We start from the raw sequence: 24,953 nt of genomic DNA on the forward strand, positions 1-24,953 counted from the left end.
GCGAGCGCGCTGAGCAGAGAGCGGGAGAAAGAGTCCTCGCCCGCCGGCCAGGAGGCCCCGGAGCCGGCCCATGGGGAGAGGACGCCTGGTGTCGGCCCCCACGACCGCCGCCGCCCGCGCCGCGCCGGGCCCGTGAAGCCCAGGTAAGCGCAGAGATGGGCGCCAGACTCGCGCCTTCTGGGGACGCCCATAGCCGGGCATTTCCGAACCGAGCCGGCCACAAGCAGGGAGCGAGCTCTGCTTGCTCCTCTGGGCTGGGCCACACAACTCTGAAAGTTAGGATGCCCGACAGGGCTGGACCGTGTCGGAGCAGTGGCCTCAGAAAACCCAAGCGCCCTATATCACGGCTCCCCTTGGGTTCCCTCGCCTCCTTCCTGGGGCTTCCCCCAGTGGGCCATGCCGCCTTGCTGGGAGAGTGCAGCAGCTCCGGTGCCACCTGTCATCCTGGTCCTTTGCACGCACGTTCAATTTTCCCTCCTTTGCCTCTCTCTGGGGCCCAGCCTGCTTTCCCCGCCTCCTTCCCTCCCCCCGGCCAGGCTGCAGTTACCAGCGTCCACAGCCGCCCTCACACTGCGGGCTAGACAGGGGTATCTAGACCCATCTGGCCTGAGGCCTCTAACTCCCCTCTCCCAGATTGGCTCACTCCTTCCCTTGGGGCAGCGGTGGGGACCCCAGCCCCCAGCAGTTGTCCTGGGCTCTACCTCAGAAGCCAAGAAACTGTAAAGCACCGCTAAGAGGCTGCCCCTGTGTAGAGACAAATTCGGGCCAGCAGCCCTGTTCTTCCCGATGACTCCAGCCTGCCCTGCCTGCACTGCCCACCCAAACAAGCCCAGGTGGGGCTTGGGGTGGCCTGGCAGCACCCCAGGAACCAAAGATGCAGCGCAGGAAGAGGCTTCTGAAACTGTGCATCTCCCAACCATGTTTGACACAAGGGCACACCGAGGCCCAGAGGAGTGAACTGACTTGCCCGAGGTCACACAGCAGGGGACTGGATCAAGGCCAGGATCCAACCTTCTTGTCTCCCAGGGCAGCGCCTTCTACAGAGCTCATCTTTTGGGTTCTCACCCTCTGTCCTCCCCCATGGCTCATGACCGGTTCCAGACTCAACGAGGGCAGGACATGTCACCCTAGAAATGGTAGTCTCTGATGAGGGGCTCTGGCCCAGGTGGGCTGTCAGGTTCCAGGCACTTGGGGGAAAGGGTAACCTTCCCCTACTGGGGCATCCCACCCAGGCAGGTCCTTCGAGTCTCACATGGGCAGGTAGCATGGAACCTAGCTGTAGGTTGCCACTTGCCTTACTGGTTTGGGGTGCCTTGGTGCTGCCAGGGCGGTGCCAGGAACTGGGGTGCTTGAAGCATGTTTCTAAGCAACTCATGCCTTCATGGTTCTGCTCCAGGGACCCCCTCTGGGAGAGCCCCATGAGGGCAGGAGAGTGATGGAGGGTCTGCCCAGCTTCCTGAAGGACAGCCCAGCCTGGGAGAAGACAGCCCCTGAGAACGGGATCACAGGACGGGAGCTAGACACCCCACCGCAAGATGGCCTGCGCCCTGCGGCAATGTGCCTGGGAGAGCCCGCTCCCTTCTGGAGGGGTGTCCTGAGCACCCCAGGCTCCTGGCTGCCCCCTGGCTTCCCTCAGGGCCCCAAGGACACGCTCCCACTGGTGGAGGGTGAAGGTCCCCGGAATGGAGAGAGGAAGGCTGGCTGGCCAAGCAGCAAGGACGGGCTGCGCTGGAAGGAGGTGATGCTTACCCGTCCACTGGCATTCTGTGGGTCACCGTGCCCACCTCGCTACAGCCCCCTGGTTCCTGAGCATAATGGTGGCCATCCCAAGAGTGAACCTGTGGCCTTCCGGCCCTTGCACTGCCCCTTCCTTCTGGAGACCAAGATCCTGGAGCGAGCTCCTTTCTGGATGCCCACCTGCTTGCCACCCTACCTAGTGTCCAGCCTGCCCCCAGAGCATCCATGTGACTGGCCCTTGGCCCCACACCCCTGGGTGTACTCCGGAGGCCAGCCCAAAGTGCCCTCCACCTTCAGCTTAGGCAGCAAGGTGAGTGTTGGAGCAGAAAGGGTACCTGGGGCTCAGGCCACACATGGGGGCTCAGCAGGCCCCGGGGGCAACACTGGCGGGGTCAAACCACTCTGTCAATCCATTCTGATGAAAAGATAAGGTGGTACCCAGGTGGGGGAGGAGGCTATCAGCTCAGACAGAGTCAACAACAAGCAATGCCTTTTCTGGGCATAGCCTTCTCATTAGGTGATGTTTACCCATCCGCTGGCATTCTTCCCACCTCGCTACAGCCCCCTGATTCCTGAGCATAAGGGTGGCTGTCCCAAGAGTGACCCTGTGGCCTTTGGGCCATTTCAGGAATTGACTCACCCACTGTCCACCCAGAAGGAGACCCGGGAACTGGGGCCTCAGAATGTGTGGTCTTGTTCTGGGAGGAGGGGCAGACAAGGCCCTCTGGGATGTGCTGGTGGTCCTATGGCCTGTACCTATGGCACCTCTCCCCCACGTGGCCTCCAGGGTCATCTTGGGGATGAGATGTCAAATATTTTGAATCCAGTGTGGTACAGGGCATCACACCATCTGAATAGATCCTGAAAGCCCTTTGACTGTGTGTGGCATTAACCCTTTAGTTGCTGGATTATGGGGAGACCTGAGAAGTCCTGGGGAAGGATCTGGGATATCCAAGACTATGAGGCTGTGGAGTAGGCGTTTAGAGATCCAGTGCCTATTAACCAGTACATTCTTCCGTATTTTCACAACTCTTAAAGCCACACAGGCACACACCTGTTCTTGTCCTTAATCCCTTCTCCTCTCTTTAGGGCTTTTACCACAAGGATCCAAGCATACTCAGGCTGGCAAAGGACCCATTGGCAACTGTGGAACCTGGGTTGCTGGGCTCAGCCCCTGGTGGACATCTCCAGAGAACTGGGGAAGTGGAACACCCTTCTCTCCACCAGAGGGATGGAGAGACAGGAGTTGGCAGGCATCCGAACCTTTGCCCCCTTCTCCTGGGACATCCAGACACTGTGCCCCGGACCCCGTGGCCCACTTGTTCCCCAGGCTTGGTTCATACTCTTGGCAATGTCTGGGCTGTCCCCGGAGGTGGGAGCCTTGGGTACCAGCTGGGGCCATCAGCCACAACAAGGTGCCCGTCTCCTGGACCTCCTACCACCCAGGCAGGCTATTGCTCATCTCACCCACCAGCTAGAGATGACCCTTGTGGGCAGTGCCAGGAAGACTTGGAGGGGGCCACCAGTGAGCCCAGTGAATCCAGCGAGGAAGCCTGCAAGACTCCCGGTCCCAGGGCCTGCCCGCCCAGCCATCACACCAAGCTGAAGAAAACGTGGCTCACTCGACACTCTGAGCAGTTTGGGTGCCCAGACAGCTGCCCTGGGGAGGAGGAGAGCCCGGCAGCCCAGCTGCGAGCCCGCAAGAGGTCAAGCAGCCCCGAGGTCCAGGGAACAGCGAGCAGCCCAGCTGCCAAGCGCCCAACCGGTCCTTTCCCGGGCAGTGTGGGGCAGGGGGCCAGAGGCCGGCAGGAAGTGCTGGACTCATTATTTGGGAACAAGGCGGAGACAGAACAGTGTGGTGACCACAGAGGTAAGGGGACCGAGGTGGGGTAGAAGCGGGGACTGCTGGGGGCCCTACTTGGGAGGGCGCCACCGGAACAGGGGCTTTCCAGGGAGGTGGGGTCAGTAGTCCTTTATGAGTGGGTTACACCCAGCTGCCCCATTGTCCACCTCGATGGGATAGCTCACTGGGAGTCCCTTAGCATCTACAGGCCAGAGCCTTCCAGCAAGTGGTTCCTATTTTCATGTGCCTCCTCCCAAGTCATGGCATACTAGTGAGAATATAATGACAGGGTTCAGCGCGTGGGGTCAAAGGACCTGGGTCCTGACTTGACTGATCGGTGCTGTGTGACCTTGGGCTAGTTACTTCACCTCTCTGGACCTCAGTTTCTTCATCTGTAAAATGGGGATAAAGACAGCACCTACCTCGTAAAGACTGCTGCAGGGATGAAACCATATCATTCACATGAAGGACACTAAGTAAGCACCCCATGAACAGGCATCTCTGTGATTATCTGGGCCACAAACCCAATTGGAGAATTGCCTCTCCTGAAGGACCCCTTGTCCTGCCCCAGGAACAAATGACCACTCTCTAGGCCAGCTGGATCATGGAAAGTCAGCGTGAACATTGCTGGTATTAGGACTTGGGCACATCTCAGACCCCTGTGTTACGCAGTGCCCTTCACAGAGGCTGGCACTGCTGACCCAGCCTCGGTTCTTCGGGACCACCTCAGTTTCTCGGCCTCCTGGAAGCTGGGCCTGGATCAGGACTCTTTCTCTGGCCTTGCACCCCTGCGCCTGGCATGGGTCTGTCTGCACTCTCCCAGACCTCTGCCTGCGGTGGGAAGCTCTTGGCCCCTCCACCGCCTTCTTGGGTTACTGCACCTGTGGCCTGTGTTGAAACTCTGCGGCCTTCTCACCTTCCAGCGCCCTCCGTCCACGTTGGGATTGCCTCTTCACGCTGTCACACAGCCAGTGGCATCACTGAGCCTGAGGCAGAGCCATCCCAAGTCTACACCGACTGTATCCGGAGCCCCAGCTACCCTAGTATCGTAGAGCCCACCTCGCGGCCCATCAGTCCATGTCAGGGCTCAGCTCTTTTGAAGTTTTTGGAGGCCTGCTTCCACTGCTCCAAATCAGGTCTCATAGGCCTGGGCCTAGGAGCTGCGCTGGCCCCATGTGGGGGCGGGCTGGGTGCTAAGGCAGGACCTGGGGCTCACCAAAGCCCAGGAGGCCCAGATGCCCGACCTGCTGCAATGTCTCCTCAGGAACCCGGGACGACGGGGCCAGCCTGCAGGCCCCGGGGCTCCAGGAAACACCTCGCGTGGCTCCTGTGGCAGGCATCACTCAGTGCCAAGGCTGTGCCCAGGCAGCTGGCGAGACAGGAGGGCCAGCCCGCTACTCCCAGCCACTGTCCAGGTGAGCCTGTTGCCCCTGGCTGCCCCCAGCACCCTCCCAGTGGAGGCTCCCTGCTCACCTGCCTCCACCCTGTCTCCAGATTGCCCCTGGGAGAGGAGCAGCCACAGGAGGAAGACTCGGCAGCCAGCTCCGAGGAGGGAGGAGGGTCTGGCCTGGAGGCTGGGCTTAGCGTGGGCCTCGCCAAGCACCTGCTCAGTGCACTGGGAGACCGCCTGTGCCGTGTTCTGAGGAGGGAGCGGGAGGCCCTGGCCTGGGCGCACCAGGAAGGTGAGTGTGCCTATGGGGCATTCACTCTGCGAGGGCCTGATCCTGCAGTCAGTGCTTTTTCGTGGGGCCTCCTTCCCTGCCAGTACTGCCTGCCCATCCTGCCCCCAGCTCAGCTCGGGAGCTCCTGCCTTGCTGTGCCCATATTTCCAGCTCAGGCTCTGAGTCAACTTGTATTCTGAAGTTTCTGGCCTGGGCGGAGGATGTTGGGAAGGTGTAAAACCTGGTCTGGCCCAACCCTTCTAGAGCTTTGGGCTTGCTAGGGAAAAAAGATTGAATGCCAAGTGTCTGTAAGAGCTCCGGGAGGTGGCGGGGGAGCTCCCTGTGGCTTTGCATGGAGGGAAGGCTTCCGGGGCGGCCAGCTGTCAGGCCCTGGGAGGCTGGTAGGACTGGGGCCAAGGTTAGAGGTGAGCAGAGTGCGAGGTGTTCAGCTAGTGCCTCTGGCTCCAGCCTCTCCCTCCTGTTTGTTGTTGTTCAGTCACCAAATCATGTCTGACTCTTTGCGACCCCATGAACCGCAGCACGCTAGGCTTCCCTGTCCTTCACCATCTCCCGAGTTCGCTCAAACTCATGTCCATGTCCAGTGACGCCATCCAACCAGCTCATCCTCTGTTGCCCCTTCTCCTGCCCTCAATCTTTCCCAGCATCAGGGTCTTTTCCAGGCTCCCTTCCATGGGATCCTGGGAAACACACACCCTCGGCCTTGTCACTCCCTGGATGAGGCCACAGGTGGTTCCCTCTTTTTTTAATTTTGTACTGGGGTATAGCCAAGTAACAATGTTGTGATAGTTTCAGGTGGACAGCAGAGGGACTCAGCCATACATATACATGTATCCACTCTCCCTCAAACTTCCCCCCCAACCAGGCAGTGGTGGCTCCCTCCTACCCAGAAAGTCCAGCCCCTTCCCCTCTCACAGTCAGCTCCTGTCCACCCTACCACTCCCTCTGCCTGGATTCCCAGCACACCGCATCACTGTCTGCGCAGCTCACTCGAGCTTGTCTGCTCCCTCGGGCCTTGGCACTCTCAGTTCCCTCGTCTGGAATGCCCTTCTCCTCCCTTCCTACCTGGTGAATGAAAACTTACTCATCACTCGGGGCCCGTTTGGGCAGCTGTCCCCACCCTCATCCTTCCGTCCCACTCATAATCTAGCAGCCACCCCATGATGCCACGATCACTGCTGTGTTTGTGGGCTCATCTCTCGCCTTGTGATGTGAGTACTGGGAGGCCAAGCACCAGGTTCTGACCAGCTTTGAACTACCAGCACCCAGTCCGAGATGGGACAAGTGTGTCTAATGGGTGTATGAATGTCTGCTCACCAGCGATCTCCCACCTGCCAGCAAGTGCTTAATTTGAAACTCTGGGTGAGAGAGGGAGTAAGGTTTCCTCTTCTGAGATATAGAGGAGTCCCTGAGGAAATGGGCTTCCCAGGTGGCACTAGTGGTAAAGAACCTGCCTGCCAGTGCTGGAGATGGAGTAGAAGCAGGTTCAATCCCTGGGTTGGGAAGATCCCCTGGAGGAGGGCATGGCAACCCACTCCAGTATCCTTGCCAACCCACTCCAGAATCCCATGGACAGAGGAGCCTGGTGGGCTACAGTCCATGAGGTTGCAAAGAGTCGAACATGACTGAGTGACTTAGCACACATGCCCCTGAGAAGACCCCACTGCTCTGGAGGATGAGGGGATGAAAGGTTGTATAGGGTGGATCTGGAAGCCCTGGGACAGGCGTTGAAGGGGCACACTGACTGAGCTGTCCTGAGCTGTCCAAGCTGTCCTTGGTTGCAGATGGTGGTGCGGTAGAGGGGCTGTTGAGTAATCCAGGGTGACTGCAAGAGGCCTGTCTCCCTTTGGGGGTAGCCCCTCAGTGGACACTGCCCCTGTCTGTGCATCCCTCCCACATGAGGTCCTCAAAGAGGCCACTGGCTTGAGGCCCCTCTGACCCTGTTCTCTCCTGTGGTTAGCAGGCCAGGCACCAGTCGGGACTGAGGACGACCCAAGCCTTCCACGCTGCTGCAGCCACTGCCACCGTGGACTGTTCAATACCCACTGGCGATGCCCTCGCTGCAGCCACCGGCTGTGTGTGGCCTGTGGTCGCATGGCAGGTGCTGGGAGGACCAGGGAGAAAGCAGGTAGGAAAGGAGCCGGGGGCCTTGGAAGGGCTGCTTTAGAGTTCATGGTCAGGGACTTCCCTGGTGGTCCAGTGGTTAAGACTCTGCATCCACTACAGGAAGCACGGGTTCAATCCCCAGTCAGGGAACTAAAATCCTACATGCTTCAAGGCATGGGCCAAAAAAAAAAGAGTTCAAGGCCATTTCTTGGCTGAGTCTCCCCAAGAGTCTTCCTCCCCAGCCTGCTCAATGCTCCGTGGACCAGACAGTTTCCTCTCCAGATCAGAGGGCCATGCCTGTGTTCTAGCCCACCCTTGAAAGAAGTCACATGCCTACTCTCTGCCCCTCACTTTGCTCAGCTTGTACCTTTTTAAACCTTACAACACTGTGAGGTGGGTATTATTGCCTCCATGTTCCAGATAGTAAGAAAAACTCACGTTAAGTGACTTGCCCAAGGTCACACAACAAGTAAGTGTTAGATCCAGGATTTAAAGTCAGGTCTTCTGATTCCAAGTCCTGCTATGTTCATGGTTCTCAGCTTTCTCTCCCTTGGCTCAACTCGGCCACCTCAACACTTGAAGTTTCCCAGTGTTCCAACAGACATGGCCAAAAAGAGTTCCAGGGTCAGAAACCTTTCGGAACACCGTATTCTACATGATCATCTTGCAATGCACTCAGCATATTAAAGGCTCTGTGTTCTGCAAGCAGAGGATCTTGTGTCACTATGGAACCCAAGTTTCCCAGAAGGCCCATGTTTTATAGATTGTCAAGGTCCCTGATTGAAATATCACGCCCTTGCCCTTCTTCCCTGACCTTAACCTGGGATTACCTTGATTTCCTGACCCACAGCTTCTGCCTTCCCACCCCAACAGGCTCTCAGGGACAGTCCACGGAGAAGTGTGGCCAGGAAGTTGGGCACAGTGCCAGTTCCCTGATGCTCACCCAGTTTGTCTCCAGTCAGGGTGAGCTCTCTTGGAGGGGTGGGGTGGACAGACGGCAGGTCCAGGGGGAGACCAGCTTCCTGTGTGGATGTCCCTCAGCCCTATCCTATGTCCTCCTGGTGAGTGAGGCCAAGCAGTGTGGGAGTGGCCCCCTGTCTGCCATCACTGGCAAGTTCCATCTCCCCTCTACCCCTTACAGCTTTGGCAGAATTAAGCGCTGCAATGCACCAGGTCTGGGTCAAGTTTGACATCCGGGGGCACTGCCCCTGCCAAGCTGATGCCCGACTGTGGACCGCTGGGGATGGGGGCCCGCAGGTAAGAAAGCAGGGCATGGGACAGGGCGCTAGCCTGTGGGGCCCAGGATAAGGCAGTGTGTCTTCAAATCCCTGACCTCGGCAGGGTTTGGTCCTTCGGTGGGAATGAAGAGGGATGTGGAAGCTGGGTGAAGTTGGGACACTTGTCTTCTTCCCCTGGGGACCAAGATCCCTGGAGTGAGCTCGAGTATCTGCCCCCACCCAGGCCCCAGAAGTCCTCACTCTCTGCCTGCCCGGAGCTCCCGCCTTCTTTGTGTGTGTTCTTTCTGTAACTGCTAGAGTTTCTTCTCTCCGCTCCTGGGAGCACGCGCCTGCAGGCAGAGTGTCCGCCCAGCTTCTCAGCATGCGCATGCGTTTTTTCTTGTTTCCGTTGTCTGACTCTTTGCGAGTCCATGCACTGTAGCCCGCCAGGCTCCTCTGTCCATGGGATTCTCCAGGCAAGATTACTGGAGTGGGTTGCCACCCTTCTCCAGGGGATCTTCCCGACCCAGGGATCAAACCCACATCTTTTATGTCTCCTGCATTGACAGATGCGTTCTTTATCACTAGCGCCACCTGGGAAGTCCTCTTCTTAGTATTCCCTGCACCTAATACAGAGCAGGTGCTCAATATGCATTTCAGTTTGTTTTTTTTTTTAACGAAGTTCATGTACTTACTATAAAAGTCATATATTCAATAAATAGTTTAGAGAACGGTTTTTGTCTATCAGATATTCTATACATTCCAGCTGTGGAAAATGTGAAAGATATAGATAACACAGCAATGGCTTATAATGTCACCATTGTCGTTTTGACATATTTCTTTCCAATCACTTGCCTCCATGTGTATTCCAGCCTCTCTTACATAGACTTTGGATCCGGCTGCATGCATGAGTCCATGGGCAACTTTTCTCCACCTAATGATCTATCATATGACATTCTGCTCCTTGTAAACACCATTTTAGGACTTACAGGGGTCCACTGTGAATACTTGGGGGTTGAATTGGATTGAGCTGCATTTGCCGTATTTACATTTCTGATTGGATTGCGGGGGGCGGGTGGTGACTGGGTTTAACAGAAGGAGCCGATGGAGAAAACTCCCCCAACTCCACAACCTTCCTGCAACGGGGAAACCAACAGGACCAAGGACATTAAAGAGGGTGAGCAGCCCCCTGTCCCTCACTCAGACTGTGTCGGGGAAGCTGAGTCAGGTTGGAATCCCCAGGAGAGATTGGAATTGCTTTAGCCATCCCCACCCCCATCACCATTTCTGTCCTCAAGTCATCCTAAAGAAAGTGGTGTGTGTGCGTGTGTGTGTGTGTGAAGTCACTTCAGTCGTGCCTGACTCTTTGAGACCCCATGGACTGTAGCCCACCAGGCTCCTCTGTCCATGGGATTCTCCAGGCAAGAATCCTGGAGTGGGTTGCCATGCCCTCCTCCATCTAAAGAAAATCAATCTCAGTAGAATCTAGGACAAGACTTCTAGCTCTTCTCCGTCCAAGCCCCTGATCTGAGTCCCTCGTTTGGAGAGGTCCTAGAGACCCTGCCAGGAAAGCTGGTGGGAGGCGAGTACATCTAGGGCAGAGTTGAAATGGGCAAGGCCAGCGAAGGCTGAGCAGGCACAGCCAGGAGATGAGGGAAGCACGTTGTAGGCAATGGAACCTCTACAGAAAGGTGAAGCCCTGCACCCCTCTCCTCCTTCACAGAGACCCCAGACTCCACAGAGACCCCGGCAGAAGACCGTGCCAGCCGAGGGCCCCTGCCTTGTCCCTCTCTGTGTGAACTGCTTGCCTCCACCGCTGTCAAACTCTGCCTGGGGCATGAACGGATACACATGGCCTTTGCCCCTGTCACTCCGGCCCTGCCCAGCGTGAGCAAGGGCATGAAGGGAAGGGCTGGGGGCCTGGGACCCAAGCTGGGCTGGCCTCCCCTGTAGGCTCAGGTGGGTCTTGAGTACTCCCTCCCCTCCGTACCTCCCTCCCCGCAGGATGACCGCATCACCAACATCCTGGACAGCATCATCGCGCAGGTTGTGGAGCGGAAGATCCAGGAGAAAGCCCTGGGGCCGGGGCTGCGGGCTGGGCCAGGGCTGCGGGCCGGGCCAGGCCTGCGCAAGGGCCTGGGCCTGCCCCTCTCCCCCGTTCGGCCCCGGCTGCCTCCCCCTGGAGCTCTGCTGTGGCTGCAGGAGCCCAGGCCTCAGCGAGGCTTCCACCTCTTCCAGGAGCACTGGAGGCAGGGCCAGGTGAGGCTCCCAGCTCTCATGGCCTTGCCTGAGAGGCCTGAGGGAGGCTGCCTCCCTCTCTTTGGCCCCGTGATCCTCAGTGCTCTGTGCTTGCCTTGAGGGGTTACCCTAGTCTTGCGGGCTGTGACGGGGTCCCTGGTGTCTGGGTTGTCTGTTGGGCATGACCACCCCCCTCCCAATACACACAGGGCCTTTGATCTTGAGGCCAAGGCAGACCTGGTCAGTCACTCAGAGGGAACAAGGCTGGTCCCCATGCCGTTCTGGTGCCTGAAAACATGCTACAGTCTGGCCCCATTGGGTACCCCCTCCATTCTCCCCATGTTCCCCTTTCTTTCCCCACTGCAGCCTGTGCTGGTGTCAGGAATTCAGAGGACACTTCAGGGCCACCTGTGGGGGTCAGAAGCTCTCGGGGCACTTGGAGGCCAGGTGCAGGCACTGACCCCCCTTGGGCCTCCCCAGCCCACCAGCCTGGGCAGCGCAACATTCTGGGAGGGATTCTCCCGGCCTGAGAGTGAGTATCCCAGAAGAGAGGAGGAGGAGGGAGCCTGAGCCTGGGGTGTGGCAGTGGGCAAGGCCGTGGGGTCTCAAAGTGGACCTGGGGGCAGCTAGAAGCAGAGCCCCCTGCAGAAACTAGATTCTGTCACCGCCATGGGAGCAGGGCCCTCTGGGCCAATGAGGTTTCTCCCTGGGCCAATAGCTGTTCTGTCTTCCCACTAGGTCGCCCGAAGTCAGATGAGGGCTCGGTGTTCCTACTGCATAGAGCTCTGGGGGACGAGGACGCCAGCAGGTATATGGTGCCAAGGGCTGCCCGGGCCTCCCTGCATCTCCTGTTTGGGGGGGTTACCCTAGTCTCAGGAGCTGTGATGGGGTCCCTGGTGCCTGAGTTGAGTCTGTTGGGCATGACATTACCCCCCCCCCCCCCCACACACACAGGGTAGAGAACCTGGCTGCCAGCCTGCCCCTCCCAGAGTACTGTGCCCACCATGGGAAACTCAATCTGGCGTCCTACCTCCCTCCGGGCCCTGTCCTACGTCCACTGGAGCCCCAGCTGTGGGCAGCCTATGGTGAGTGTCCACTCTACTCCTGCCCAGTCCCTACCCCTCTACCTATCATCCCCAAGAACCCATGAGTCTGTGCCAAGGTCCTGGGGCCCATTCCCAACTAGCCTTTCTCCACTTCCACATAGGTGTGAGCCCACATCGTGGGCACCTGGGGACCAAGAACCTCTGTGTGGAGGTGACCGACCTGGTCAGTGTCCTGGTACATGCTGAAGCCCCCTGCCCGCCTGGCGCCGGACACAGAAAGGTGCGTCCTCAACTGGAAGCAGGGGTGGGCACGAGCTTCTGAGGCGAAGTGGTGTCTCTGCTGGCCCCGGGGTCCTCCTGAGGTGTCTTTCTTTCCCAGATTTCCTCTCAGGCCTGGACGGGGAGGGGCTGTGGTCCCCAGGCAGCCAGGTCAGCACCGTGTGGCATGTGTTCCGGGCACAGGACGCCCAGCGCATCCGCCGCTTTCTCCAGATGGTGAGGAGGGAGCCGGGGACCCTCCCCTTCCCCTCCCAGCCCCAGGAGCTCTCGCTCTGTGTGTGTGCCCCGTGTGCTCGCTCCCTCGCCTCAGGTGAGCTGGACTCGACAGGTGCAGAGAAGGCAGACGGGGCCCTTGGGAGAGGTGTGTGGTGGGGTGCACAGAGAGTGAGGGGTTGAGGCAGGACCTAGTGATGAAATGAGGAAAGAGCTGCCACAGGCTGGGCCCTGGGTCTATCATCTTCATTAATTGTCACAGATACCACATTCGATAGGGCTTCCCTGGTGGCTCAGGATGGTAAAGAGTCTGCCTGCAATGCAGGAAACCCAGGGTTCAATCCCTGGGTCAGGAAGATTCCCTGGAGAAGGGAATGGCAACCCACTCCACTATTCTTGCCTGGAGAATTACCTGGACAGAGGAGCCTGGCAGGCTACAATCCATGGGATTGCAAAGAGTCAGACAGGATTGAGCGACTAACCCACACACTTTATGAAGAGGTGCCCTTTGGGGTGCTAGCAAGGAACGGCTGAGGGGGGGCAGCCGTAGTAGGCAGAGGGAGAGATGGGACCTAGAGAAGGGGCAGGGAAGGAGAAGAGGAGTGGTTGTGCAGGAGGTGGCAGAGGCCCTGTGGTTCCGAAGTCCAGCGGAGCCCTGATTGTCCTAGGGAAGGGACGCCCACCAAGGGTCACCCCTGCTCAGGCACACACGCACACACAGACACGCAAGTGTCAGCGCAGCTGTCCATCACTACCCCCCACCTACACGCGCAGAAGGGTGGGTGGACTCACATGAGCTGGAACACACAGAGCGGAGCAGACCACAGTACGCCTTCACACACACATGGCCTTGTCTGGGCGGGTGTGGCCGGATGTGGGCAGTCCTGCATGGCCAAACCCAGTGATTCCTGGGGAGGGTCAGAGGGGCATAGCCTCACTGAGAGGCCTGGGTGACACTGCTCAGGTTCCAGGTCGGACTTCCTTGGCACCTGCCTGGGATTACCCTATAGTCCAGCCTTCGGTCCAGCCTGACTCATCAGCCTGGTCTTGGAGGCCTGAACCCTGAGCCCAGAGATAATGGCTGAGGTCCTAACTGAAGGGCTTGGAAGGAGCTGGTGGGCACCTGGAGCACAAGGCTGGGTTCCCCTGGCCCCTGGCCTCCATGAGCCCCCGTCTGCACAAGAAGCTCCCTGCTCTGGTTGGAGAGGGGAGGGGAGGTGAAGGCCCCCCAGAGCTTTGCCTGCTTCAGAGGCCTCAGCCTAGACAGTCTAGGTTCATCCACTGAGAGTCAGAACTTGAGTCTGGATCTGAGATCCTAGGAGAATCTGACGAAAGCTTCAAATTGTCTCCCTAGGGACATATGGCTACCTACTCACCCACAGTTTAGCATGCAGTTCAGGATGTCCTGGGACTCCACCAAGTTAAGAGCTCCTGGCATAGATGGTTTATGAGTTGCGATTCTGCAGGATGTCTTCCTGGGTTTTGGAGAAAGGAGTACCTTTGGAGGAGGGAGCAGAGAGCCCAGGGCCAGAGACACAGAGGCTATTCAAGCCATCTAGCCCCAGGAAAAGCAGAGATTTGGACCGTCTGCCTCTTAATCCTTCCTTCTGATCTTCTTCCAGCCAGATTGCCGGCCTAAGCGGCCCCAGCCCCCATTAGCTGGGTCCTGTCCCACTCACCCCTACATCCTCCCCACCTGCCCTTCAAGACTCTACAGCTCCTACCTGTGTCTCTGGCCTTTGGGAAGCCCACGCCCCATCTTCCTGCAGCCCTACCCTAGCCTCTCCCCTACTCCACTTGCTCATCCCTCCTTCTCTTCTTTGAGGTGTGCCCCACTGGGGCAGGAAACTTGGAGCCTGGTACTCCTGGCAGGTGCTACCTGGACGCAGGGCTGCGGCGGCGCCTGCGGGAGGAGTGGGGTGTGAGCTGCTGGACCCTGCTACAGGCCCCCGGAGAAGCCGTGCTGGTGCCCGCGGGGGCTCCCCACCAGGTGCTTCCCCAGCGCGTGCCAGTGGGGGCTCTGCAGAGAGCTCAGAGTATCAGAAGCAGTCCCCAGGCTGTTACCCGCTCTGTTCCTCCTGCGGAGCTAGGCAGAACAGGAAGTCACGCCTCCACTGTAGGGAAGAGGAGAATCCTGTGGTCTTGAAGTCATCAAGCTTACTGGGCATCAAGCTTACCGGGCATCAAGCTTGTCCCTCGATGTCTGCTCTGCCTGCGCCATCTCTGGCATCCCATTGGCTGCTTTTGGCCACATCCTTTGTGGTGCCCCTTGCTGGATCCAGGGCGTCTGCTCTCTGAGAGCCGGTTGGGTGGGGCTCATTAACGAGGAGTAGAGCTCAGGGATCAGAGGGGCAGGATACGTCACCCTGAGTCTCTGTTGACCGCCCCCCTCACCTGTCTCATCCCCGGCACAGGTGCAGTGCCTGGTAAGCACAGTGAGCGTCACTCAGCACTTCCTGTCCCCTGAGACCTCTGCCCTCTCTGCTCAGCTCTGCCACCAGGGGCCCAGCCTGCCCACTGCCCACCGCCTGCTTTATGCTCAGGTGAGTGGGACACTGGCCAGGAGCCTGGGTGTGCTGCTCGATTTCCCCATCAAGCAGAGCTGGGTCCAGGGAGGGCCTTCTTGGCAGGGAGAGCCCCGGGGCATGACTGTAAACTCCTTGTCCTCTCTCTTTCTCCTAGATGGACTGGGCTGTGTTCCAAGCAGTGAAGATGGCTGTGGGAACATTGCAAGAGGCTAAATAGGGGTGGGAGGTCCCAGGTGTCTGCGGTGGAGGTCAGGGGCAGGCACGGCTTCAGCAGAGAAAGGCACTGGGGAACTTGGGGACTTTGGGTCAATTCCGCACTCTGGACACAAGCAGGCACCAGGTTCCCTGCCCCTGACCTGAGCCCTGATGCCAACAACCACAGTGCCACTGAAGCTTACACCTGCCCTTTGCATACTGGCACCTGCTCTGCCCCTGAGCCCTTCTCCAAGGTACCAGACCCAGACTAGGGGGTGATTGTCTCTTTCTAACCCCTGCCCCCCAACCCAGCAGACAAACAGCCCTTCCCTGGGGGACCTCAGGCATCATTCTGGCTTAAGCGACACCTTCTGTTGCTGCTTCACCTCCTGCTGTCTCCTGTGCCTGAGCTCTGCTCATACCACCCACATCTTCCCCCGGGCTCCCAGAGGCCCTTCGCCCTGCAGGTGTGCTAGACAAGGGGGTCACTGACATCCCGCCTTCCTGCCACTGAGCTGTGAAGTGTGGGGAGGGGACGGCCTCAGGTCACCATCTAGGCTTGGCCGGAGGGGGCGATATGGGCAAGGCCCCATCCTTGCTCCCTCCTCTACCTCCTTCCTTCTGGATTTCCATTAAAGGCTGTTGTTTTGTGAATGCTGCCTTGTGGTTGGCCCTGCTCCTGCAGGCCACGTGGATGGGGAGGGAGGGGGACACCTGGAACTGGAGCAGGGTGGGAGGGGGCTGAAGCAGTGGTGACAGAGACCTCAGACACCCCTGCCTGCTCCTCTTAGGGTACGGGGGGCACTGTGTCCCTCCCTCCCACAGAGGAGCAAAGAGGGGCTGACCTTGAGGATGCTCCTGACAGCAGGCAAGGAGGAGGTCTCGGTCACAGCAGCATGGCATCTCCCTGTGTGACACTAGAGACCCAGAATCCCTAACTCTCCTTGCAAACTTAAGGCCACCCCATCTCTCCTGTCTGAACTGGAGCTCTGGGAGTCTGGGCCCAGAAAGCCCCTGACCAGCCTTTTGCCGTCGGTGCCCATGGCCAGCCCCATGCCCACTGGCTGGTGCTGGAGACAGTTGACAGCCCCTCCCCACCCCCAGGGCCCTCTGGTGTGGCTCCAGCCCTCCTCCCCGGCCTCGTATTTCTCACCCCCAACACGCTCTGACTCTTGTTACAATTGTTCCTGTGGTGGTTCTGGGAATGTTATTTTTTTTTTTATGAAATAAAATTTTTTATTATAAATTTAATATACTTTCAGAACTTTTAGAAAATAAGAAAAAGAAACCTGTATACTATTTACCTCCACTCACCTTCAATCCAACCACTCTTATGTTGGTGTATTTCCTTTAGTTTTTTTTCTCCAGGGATCTGTTTTACACATGGTTGAATTGGGGGTGTTTTGCATTAGGTTTCTTTAACACTGATCGTCATCATTTTCTGGGCTCTAACCTTTATTTTAAGAAAGTGTTAGTCACCCAGTCATGTCCGACTCTTTGCGACCCTATGGACTGTAGCCCACAGGCTCCTCTGTCCATAGGATTCTCCAGGCAAGAATACTGGAGTGAGTTGCCATTCCCTTCTCCAGCAGATCTGTCTGACCCAGGGATCGAACCCCAGTCTCCTGCATTGCTTCCAGATTCTTTACCATCTGAGCCACCAGGGAAGCCAATTTATTTTAAATGGTCGCTTATATTGTCTTAGGCTTGGCAGTGATTTACATAAACATTGCCCATTTTAAAAAAAATTAGATTTCTTCTTTGTATGCAAAGCTAGGCTATTTTCATTTTTTTTCCTGGGATAGGAAAAGAAGAGAAAATTAAGGAACTACTGCCTTTGATGTGTCAGTGTTTTAACTGATCTCATTGAGACCCTTTATCATAACTTTGGGGTCGATATTATTTAATTCTATTTTACAGAAGAGGAAACAGGCAGGCCAGGGTTAAGTCACACCCAAGGTCACACAGCATCACCCAAGGTCATACAGCAATTTTATTGGCAGCATTGGGACTGGAGCCAAGTTTCCCGACTCGAGCTACCTTATTTATATTACAGTCTTCAGACTTGATGGACTTTGCAGATGGCCTTGCTGCTGTCTCCTCTGTCCTCTTCCTTCCAGTACAGACAGGCCCTTCACAGCCGCTCGTGTTCCAAGTGGCACAGAGTGAGCTGTCCTTACCTATATCTCACCTTGCAATGCCGTGTCCTAATGTCACCCCAGAACCCCCTACACGGGGCCCTTCCTGTGGGAAGACGGGGAAGGCCTCGTGACAGGGCCTCTCCCCTCTCCAGACCTCTCTGCCACCTCCCTTTTCGTGGCGGGTTGTAGCAGCCTTGAGGGCATATTGGGTCGGGCTCCTAGCGAACAGAAGGTGGACCAAATGTTCCAGGACTCACCTGGGAATGAAGCCAGTCCAGGTGGGGACTGACCCTGAAACAACTTGGGGCCCTTGGTGGCCCTCTTCCTCAAGGAGGCTCAGTGGGCCACCCTCAGTCCAGCCCTGTCCTTTGGGCCTTTGTTTCTCCCAGCATCCTGTGGTCTGCCTGCTCTAGTCCTGCTCACTGGCCCAGATCTCATAACCTCAGAGCTGGAAGTGACGTCAGAATGTACATATCCAACTCTGCCTTTCTCTTTTGTCTTATCAAATACATTTTTTAGGCTTTTTTTTTTTTTTTTTTTTGGGGGCGCTGTACTCTGTGGCTTGTGGGATCTTAGATCCCCAACAAAGACTGAAGCCAAGCCCTAGGCAGTGAAGGTGATAAGTCTCTTCTTTTTTTTTCCTTTTAGACTTTTAATTTTGAAATGATTTGAGGTTTCCAGTTGAGTCACAGAGATACTACAGAAAGTTCCCAGTTAGCCTTCATCTAGCTTCCTCTCATGGTAACATCTTAAATAACCATGGTGGTGGTGGTACTAAATTGCTTCAGTCGTGTCCACCTCTTTGCAACCCTATGAATGGTAGCCTGCCAGGCTCCTCTCTCTAGGCATAATCCTGGAGTGGGTTGCCATGTCCTCCTCCAGGGATTCTTCCCAACCCAGGGATCGAACCCTTGTCTCTTAACATCTCCTACATTGGCAGGTGGGTTCTTTACCATTAGCACCACCTGGGAAGCCCATGTACCCAGGGTACAGTGATCAAAATATAAGAAATTGATACTGATACAACTCTATTAACTAAGCAACAGACTTTATTGGGCTTTCACCAATTTTCTGTTTGAGGATCCACCCATCTTCCTTACAGGTGGCCTGGAGGGTAGATGTGGCTCCCTCAAGGTCACTCGGGAAGCTACTGGCAAGGCACAGGTTGAAGTTGGGCCTCCTCGTCCCAGTGCCCTGGCCTGCTGCCCTCCTCACCCTTCCTGCTTTGTCCAGGGCCAGGGCTGCTGCTCCTTAAAAGAACTAACTTTACAGACACCCTTACCCCACCTTGCTTGCCCCGCCCAACTCTGAGGTTGCCTACACTGTCTTTCTGCACACGTGCTCACATGCACATGCGTGTCCACAGGCCCTGAAATGGCTGGCCCAAGCCTGGCTCCTGTGGGCACTGGAAGCACTGCACCGCAGAGCCAACCAGTTCAGCCACTTCTGTCCACTGGGCTGCATGCAGCCACCCACACAAGCCAGTGCTCTAGCCTCTGTGGGAATGGAGGACGCAGAGCACACTTGATGGAGCCCTACCTTGGTTTCAGGTTCTAGAGGTTTCTATCTCAGCCCCTCTCCCTCCCTCAGCTTTTCCAGTTCTGCCTTGGGGCCTCTCCTGTCTCCATCTGGTGTGTGCCCTCTGACACCTGGAGACAGTCACTTTCTGTTGTCCTTCTCAGCATCTCTGAAGGCCTGGTAAAGAACCCTCCTGCCAATGCAGGAGACATAAGAGAGGCGGGTTCTATCCCTGGGTCAGGAAGATACCCTGCTGGAGGACATGGCAACACACTCCAGTATTCTTATCTGGAGAATCCCATGGACAGAGGAGCCTGGCGGGTTACAGTCCATGGAGTTGCAAAAAGAGTCGGACATGACTGACATGGCTTAGCATGGCACAGCACAACCCCCTCTAGGGCCTTCCACCCATGGGGCCCTTCACTGTTTACAGCTGGTTTTCAAGTTTCTCTCATGTGCTCCCCATCACAGGGGTGATTAGGTCCACTCAACTGGCGAGGAACGCTTTGCCCAGTGATAATGGGGAGAGTGGAGCCGCGGTTTGCCACAGCCTTTGCTCTTCCAGGCAGTTAGGCTGTCTGGTGTTTATCTTAGGCCGCCTCTGAGGCTTTCAGAGCCCTGCCCAGACATGATCTCACTCTCTCTCAAATCATCCCTGGGAGGCAGAAGGGAGTCTGGGATGAATGCTGTCCCCATTTCACAGATGTGAAAATAAAGGTCTAAACACACACACATACATGCATGTGTGCCCGGCAAATACGTGGAAAAGTTGCTTTGCAGTCCTGGGAGCCTGATTTCAGCCCTGTGAATTCAGTTGTTTGGAACGTTCGAGGTCTTGGATGGGGTGGGGGTGGCAGCGTTCACAAGTGCCTCACAAGATTGCAGCTCCCCCAGGGATAACCCATAGCTTAATCCAGTGCCCTGCCTCCAGGGACCTTGCAGTCAGTTTAGTATTTGAGAAGGGCCTAAGGAGGCTTATCTGGTGTGGCTGGAATTCCCTAGACTAAGGTCTAGTTCATGGTGGTCCTGTAGGCACATTTCATAAAAGTGAGCCTTTGTTTGGTAGCCACAAATGCTGTGGCCAGGAGAGCTCAGCCTGGAGCGTTGCTGGGTTGCTTAGTGGTGGTGACCCACACTGGACAGTCCACAGAGTTCCTCTCATGATGGCTCACCTTCCCGGCAGTCCTGGGAAGGAAGAGCTGTTAGCAGCTTATTGTAGAAAACAACAGAGACATCACTTTGCCAACAAAGGTCCATATAGTCAAATCTATGGTTTTTCCAGTAGTCCTGTATGGATGTGAGAGTTAGACCATAAAAAAAGCTGAACGCCAAAGAACTGATGCTTTCAAATTGTGGTATTGGAGGACTTCTGAAAAGCCCTTGGACAGCAAGAAGATCAAACCAGTCAATCCTAAAGGAAATCAACCCTGAACATTTATTGGAAGGACTGATGCTGAAGCTGAAACTCCAATACTTTGGCCACCTGATGTGAAGAGACAACTCACTGGAAAAGACCCTGATTCTAGGAAAGATTGAGGGCAGGAGGAGGGGACGACAGGATGAGATGGTTGGATGGCATCACCAACTCAACGGACATGAGTTTGAGCAAACTCTGGGAGATGGTAAAGGACAGGGAAGCCTGGTGTGCTGTAGTCCGTGTCTCACAAAGAGTCGAACATGACTTAGCAACTGAATGACAGCAAGAAAGATAAGGAAACAGGCCCACAAACAAGTCCCTGACACTATTAGGGCACAGAATCAACCAGGGAGCAATGGCTGGGCATCCAACTCCAAGTCCAATGCTTAGCTCCACCAAGCTACTGTCTCCACAAAAAGAGACATAACCAAAGCCAGGAGGAGGGAAAAAGGAGCCCTCACTGGGACTGAGGAGCTCAGACTTGTCTGGTTTCAGCTTTTGCCTTCCTGTCCTGAGAAGAGGTTAAAGGAAGGAGGAAAGGTCAGGCTGGGGGAGAAGGAGCTCCTGAAATCAACCCACACCCTACTCTCAACAGACCAGAACCCCACCAACGTGGTGGTGGCGGGGGTAGGGGGCGGTAGCAACAAAGTTGAAGGAGAAGTACCCATCCCCTGAAGGGGAGAGGGACCTGACTCTGCTTAGGACATGCAGCGGACGGGGGACCGAGACAAGGTTGATGACGGCTAGGCGCACTGATCTCTGCCCCAAGTTCTGCCTCCATGGCCAGGCACACCTTGACCATCCCAGCTCTGCAACCTCCCTCCTCTGAGCGCCTGCAGCATCTCATGCCCGAACCAATTTTTTGAACCAATCTTGTAACTCGCCTTATAAGTCAGCTGGCTTTCCATTATTTGTCTACGTCCACCTTTCCAACTAGATCAGAATCTCCTCCAAGGCAGGAGCTCTTGTCCTCCCTGCCACGTGACAGCCAGTACTTTCGCAGTAGAGAAATAAGGTTATTTGGGAAGTGTCATTTAGGGCAATGCCGTGGTTTGTTTACAAGTGCTGGACACTGGGTCCACGCCGCGGGCCCGGTGACGTCTTCGGGTTTGTGATGTCACCGTCGCTGGCTGCCGCGCCACTCCGCAGCCTGCGGGCAGGTGACGTCACCGTCGGAACCCGTGCAGACAACTGCGCGCTGGAGGAATTAGCTATGCGGGCGGCCTGAGATGCCGGGAAAGGGGAGGAACCGATGCAACGGCAGACGCTGTGGGGCGTCCGCACCGCCAGGGCTGGGCGCCTAGCCCCCTTATGGACTGGCTCCGCCCCCACCGTGACCTTTGCGCGCCAGCCAATCCGAGCCGGCCGCTGTGACGCGCAGCCTATCAGCGTCCACAACACGCCGGGCTCTTCCGTGTTCGCGAGTGCACCCGACCCGAGTCCTCAGGGGGAGGGGGCGAGGCCGACTGGCCCCACTGTCACCCACGTACATCCCACCCGGCCCGGCAGATCTGCGGTTCCCGGCCCGCCGCTTCTCGGAAGACCTTATGGCTTCGGAAGGCCTGAGAGGGGCGCTGACGGCCGTGCTGGGGGGCCGGGGGCTGCTCGTGCAGAACTATGATTCGGGGCCGGCTGGGGAGCCGCCGGCGCCGGTGCGGCTGCGGAGGAATGTCTGCTACGTGGTGCTGGCCGTGTTTCTCAACGAGCAGGTGAGCGTCCGCCCGTCGGGCCCACCGCCCAGGTCTCGGGCTCGCAGCCAGCCCCGGTAGGGAACAGAGGACATACCGGCAACAGCCACAGCCTCCTGGTGTGTGGCTCTTCCCAGTTTTGCAAAGCACTTTCACACTTAACATCTGAGTCTTGCGCAGCGCAGCCCTGAGATCCTCCCAACGTACATGGGAGGAAACTGAGGTTCACGAACCTGTTTAACCCCACCAGGCCTCAGTTTCTTGAGGGGAGGCTGTCTTACTCTTCTTCCATTCTCCCCGGAAGCTAGCGCGGTGCCCGCCACAGAGTGGGCTTAAAAACCAGTCCAGTGCTTCAGAGGCCTCCCCTGGGCCCCATGGGCAGTAAGTGCACAACTTTTGCTTACACCCAGGCCTCTGACCCCCTGTTTGTTGCTCTGATTGGTGTTGATCCCTGTACATGGTGCGGTAACATCAGCTAGAAGGGGTCAGAGCCATAGGTAGGAGTTGTTTGGGGTGTGTGTCAAAGCCTAGACAGGCCACAAGGAGTTTATAAACCATGAGGGGAGGTGAGAGATATATTGTGACTTGTGCAGACGCGAATCAGTGTAACCCTCCCTGGAGGCCTAATCTCCAGCCCCTGAAGCAGCTCCCAGGATTCTTAACCCTTTTCTGAAATGGAAACTTGAATGCAGAGAAAGATGAACTGCAGAGACCGCTGCAGTCCCCAAACCCAGGGCCAGTCCCCTGGAGAATTCAGCAATTTTAGGGTGGCCCCTGGGATGTGGGTATTGAGCAATTATATCTGAGATTGGAGCTGAACCCAGAGCAAGTGAAGGCTGCTGGCTCTGCTGCCCGCCTGGAGCTCCCATCCCAGCTATGGTGGGCGAGGACCCTTTCTCTCCTCCTCAGGATGAGGTGCTACTGGTCCAGGAGGCCAAGAAGGAGTGCCGTGGGTCGTGGTACCTTCCTGCGGGGCGGATGGAGCCTGGGGAGACCATTGTGGAGGCGCTGCAGCGGGAGGTGAAGGAGGAGGCCGGGCTGCAGTGTGAGCCTCTGACGTTGCTGTCTGTGGAGGAGCGGGGCCCCTCCTGGATCCGCTTCGCATTCCTCACCCGCCCCACAGGTATGGCCCAGCAGGTGGCAGCGTGGGCTGAGGGCAGTAGACACCGGTCCCCCGGCTTGTACTCAGGTGAGATGAACCCCTAGTCTGGCTAGTATAACCCTGGCATCTCCAGATTCCAGACTGAACACTTGATCCTGGGCCTCCCCGCTGGGTCACAGCTGGAACCCTGGGTAGCCCTTTATTCTACCAGGCCCAGCACTTCATTCAACATAGACCTTTTCTCCCTCCCTGTCCCCTGGAGAAGGAAATGGCAACCCACTCCAGTATTCTTGTTTGGGAAATCCCATGGACAGAGGAGCCTGGTGGGCTACAGTCTGTGGAGTTGCAGAGTTGGACACAACTGAGCACATCCCCTGCATCTCCCCCAGGTGGAATTCTCAAGACTTCCAAGGAAGCAGATGCAGAGTCCCTACAGGCTGGCTGGTACCCACGAACCTCACTGCCTACCCCACTGCGGGCCCAGGACATTCTTCATCTGGTCGACCTCGCTGCCCAGTATCGCCAGCGAGCCAGGCACCCTCTCCTCCTTCCCCAGGAGCTTCCCTGCAGTCTGGTCTGCCAGCGGCTCGTGGCCACTTTCACCAACGTCCAGACAGTGTGGGTGTTGGTGGGCACAGTGGGGACGCCTCACTTGCCCGTCACCGCCTGTGGCTTCGCTCCCATGGAGCAGAGGGGCGGCATCAAGATGGCCGTCCTGCGGCTGCTACAGGAGTGTCTGAGCCTGCACCACTTGGCAGTAGAGACCCAGGGGTTGCTTGGACTGCAACATCTGGGCAAAGACCTAACGGATGGTATCTGCATGAACGTGCTGGTCACCGTGGCTTTTCGGAATCCAGGCCTCCAAAACGAGCCCCCAAAGGTTCGGGGTGAGAACTTTTTTTGGTGGAAGGTGGTGGAGGAAGACCTGCAAAACCAGCTTTTACAGCGGCTTCGGGACTCTTCTGTCGTCCCAATCAACAGATAGGAGGAGGCCGTCAGTGGGCTGGAGCGGGTAATTCCTGCTTCCGGAGGAAGTTTTTGCTTTGGAGCGGGGCAAGGGCGTGGCAGTCAGAGATCTTGCATGGGGACCTGGGCAGTTCTCCTGGTTCCCAGGGGAACTGCCCTCTCTTGTCACCATGGAGCAGGTCCCTGCACAGCACCCAAAGGGACAGTGCCTTCAACTGAACAAGGAGTCCAGAGCTTGGGGACCCAGTTGCCCTGAAGTTCCGATGAGGGCAGGACTCCCTAAGGGGACGTGAGGACCTTCGGGACCTGAGGTGGCATTTCCTCATTTTCTGTGCCTTTGCCAGATGCTAGGCACTTAGAACATGGAATGGATGTGGGGGAGGTCATTCCAAGGGAGTGGGTGCCTGGCTGAGTAAATAGGTGTTACTAACTTTGCATTCCCACCTGTTTCTGTGGGTCAGACTTGAGCTGGAAGGGGGAGCTGCTATCAAGAGAAGCTCCTCCGCTCATCCCATGTAAACCACACAGGCCTTCCCAGACACCAGGTGACCGGCTGGCAGACTTCCTTTGTCCACCACAGCTTGGCTCAGGCCTGCCAGGTATGTGGGCACATCCCCTCCAGAGTCTGAGCAGTGAGACGCCCAGAAACTTCAGGTGGGCGATGAGCTGTGAGAGCTGCCCGTCTCTTTTCTCCTTGAGCTTCTCTGAGGGATCAGAGTCGCTCCGCCCCCAGGCTCATTCCTGCCTCTGCCCTGGTACAACTCCAGCCCAAAGCCAGACCAAAACCCTCTCTTCATTCCCCTTAGCTCAGCTGAACCATGGTAGGAATTTTTTTCTTTTTAAAGAACTTTACTGAAGTTTAAGGGAAAACCAAAGGGAATGAAGAAACATGTACTGACTGCTATACATGCATCACTGGATGTACAGTTTTGGTTCTGAGCAGGGAAAATACTTGGCTGGGTTTCCCTTCTGAAGTAACTCCACTCTGACGCCCAAGGACCAGGACAACCTCAGAGGCCCCCTGCCCTGCCTCTCTGGGC

The 24,953-nt window shown here is 56.8% G+C and overlaps 2 protein-coding genes across 2 annotated transcripts; both read left to right on the forward strand.

Annotated features, from left to right (window-relative positions):
* Positions 1 to 10: 10 nt before the first annotated feature.
* HR (HR lysine demethylase and nuclear receptor corepressor) lies at positions 11 to 16,273 on the forward strand. The gene is given in 20 exon segments (XM_070375504.1): positions 11 to 143; positions 1,397 to 2,047; positions 2,827 to 3,607; positions 4,845 to 4,995; positions 5,075 to 5,262; positions 7,223 to 7,387; positions 8,239 to 8,328; positions 8,507 to 8,622; positions 9,678 to 9,759; positions 10,306 to 10,469; positions 10,587 to 10,841; positions 11,187 to 11,352; positions 11,559 to 11,628; positions 11,775 to 11,905; positions 12,028 to 12,111; positions 12,114 to 12,146; positions 12,246 to 12,361; positions 14,184 to 14,348; positions 14,773 to 14,901; positions 15,041 to 16,273. Coding segments are annotated over 19 exon segments (3,561 nt in total). The 5' UTR covers positions 11 to 143; positions 1,397 to 1,435; the 3' UTR covers positions 15,104 to 16,273.
* A 5,262-nt stretch (positions 16,274 to 21,535) lies between these two features.
* On the forward strand, positions 21,536 to 24,343 carry NUDT18 (nudix hydrolase 18). The gene is made up of 3 exons (XM_070375511.1): positions 21,536 to 21,866; positions 22,755 to 22,968; positions 23,337 to 24,343. The coding sequence occupies exons 1-3, from the start codon at positions 21,705 to 21,707 to the stop codon at positions 23,930 to 23,932; spliced, it is 972 nt and encodes a 323-aa protein (XP_070231612.1). The 5' UTR covers positions 21,536 to 21,704; the 3' UTR covers positions 23,933 to 24,343.
* The last annotated feature ends 610 nt before the right edge of the window (positions 24,344 to 24,953 follow it).

Source organism: Bos mutus, chromosome 8, assembly GCF_027580195.1.
Source record: "Bos mutus isolate GX-2022 chromosome 8, NWIPB_WYAK_1.1, whole genome shotgun sequence".
Lineage (NCBI taxonomy): Eukaryota > Metazoa > Chordata > Mammalia > Artiodactyla > Bovidae > Bos > Bos mutus.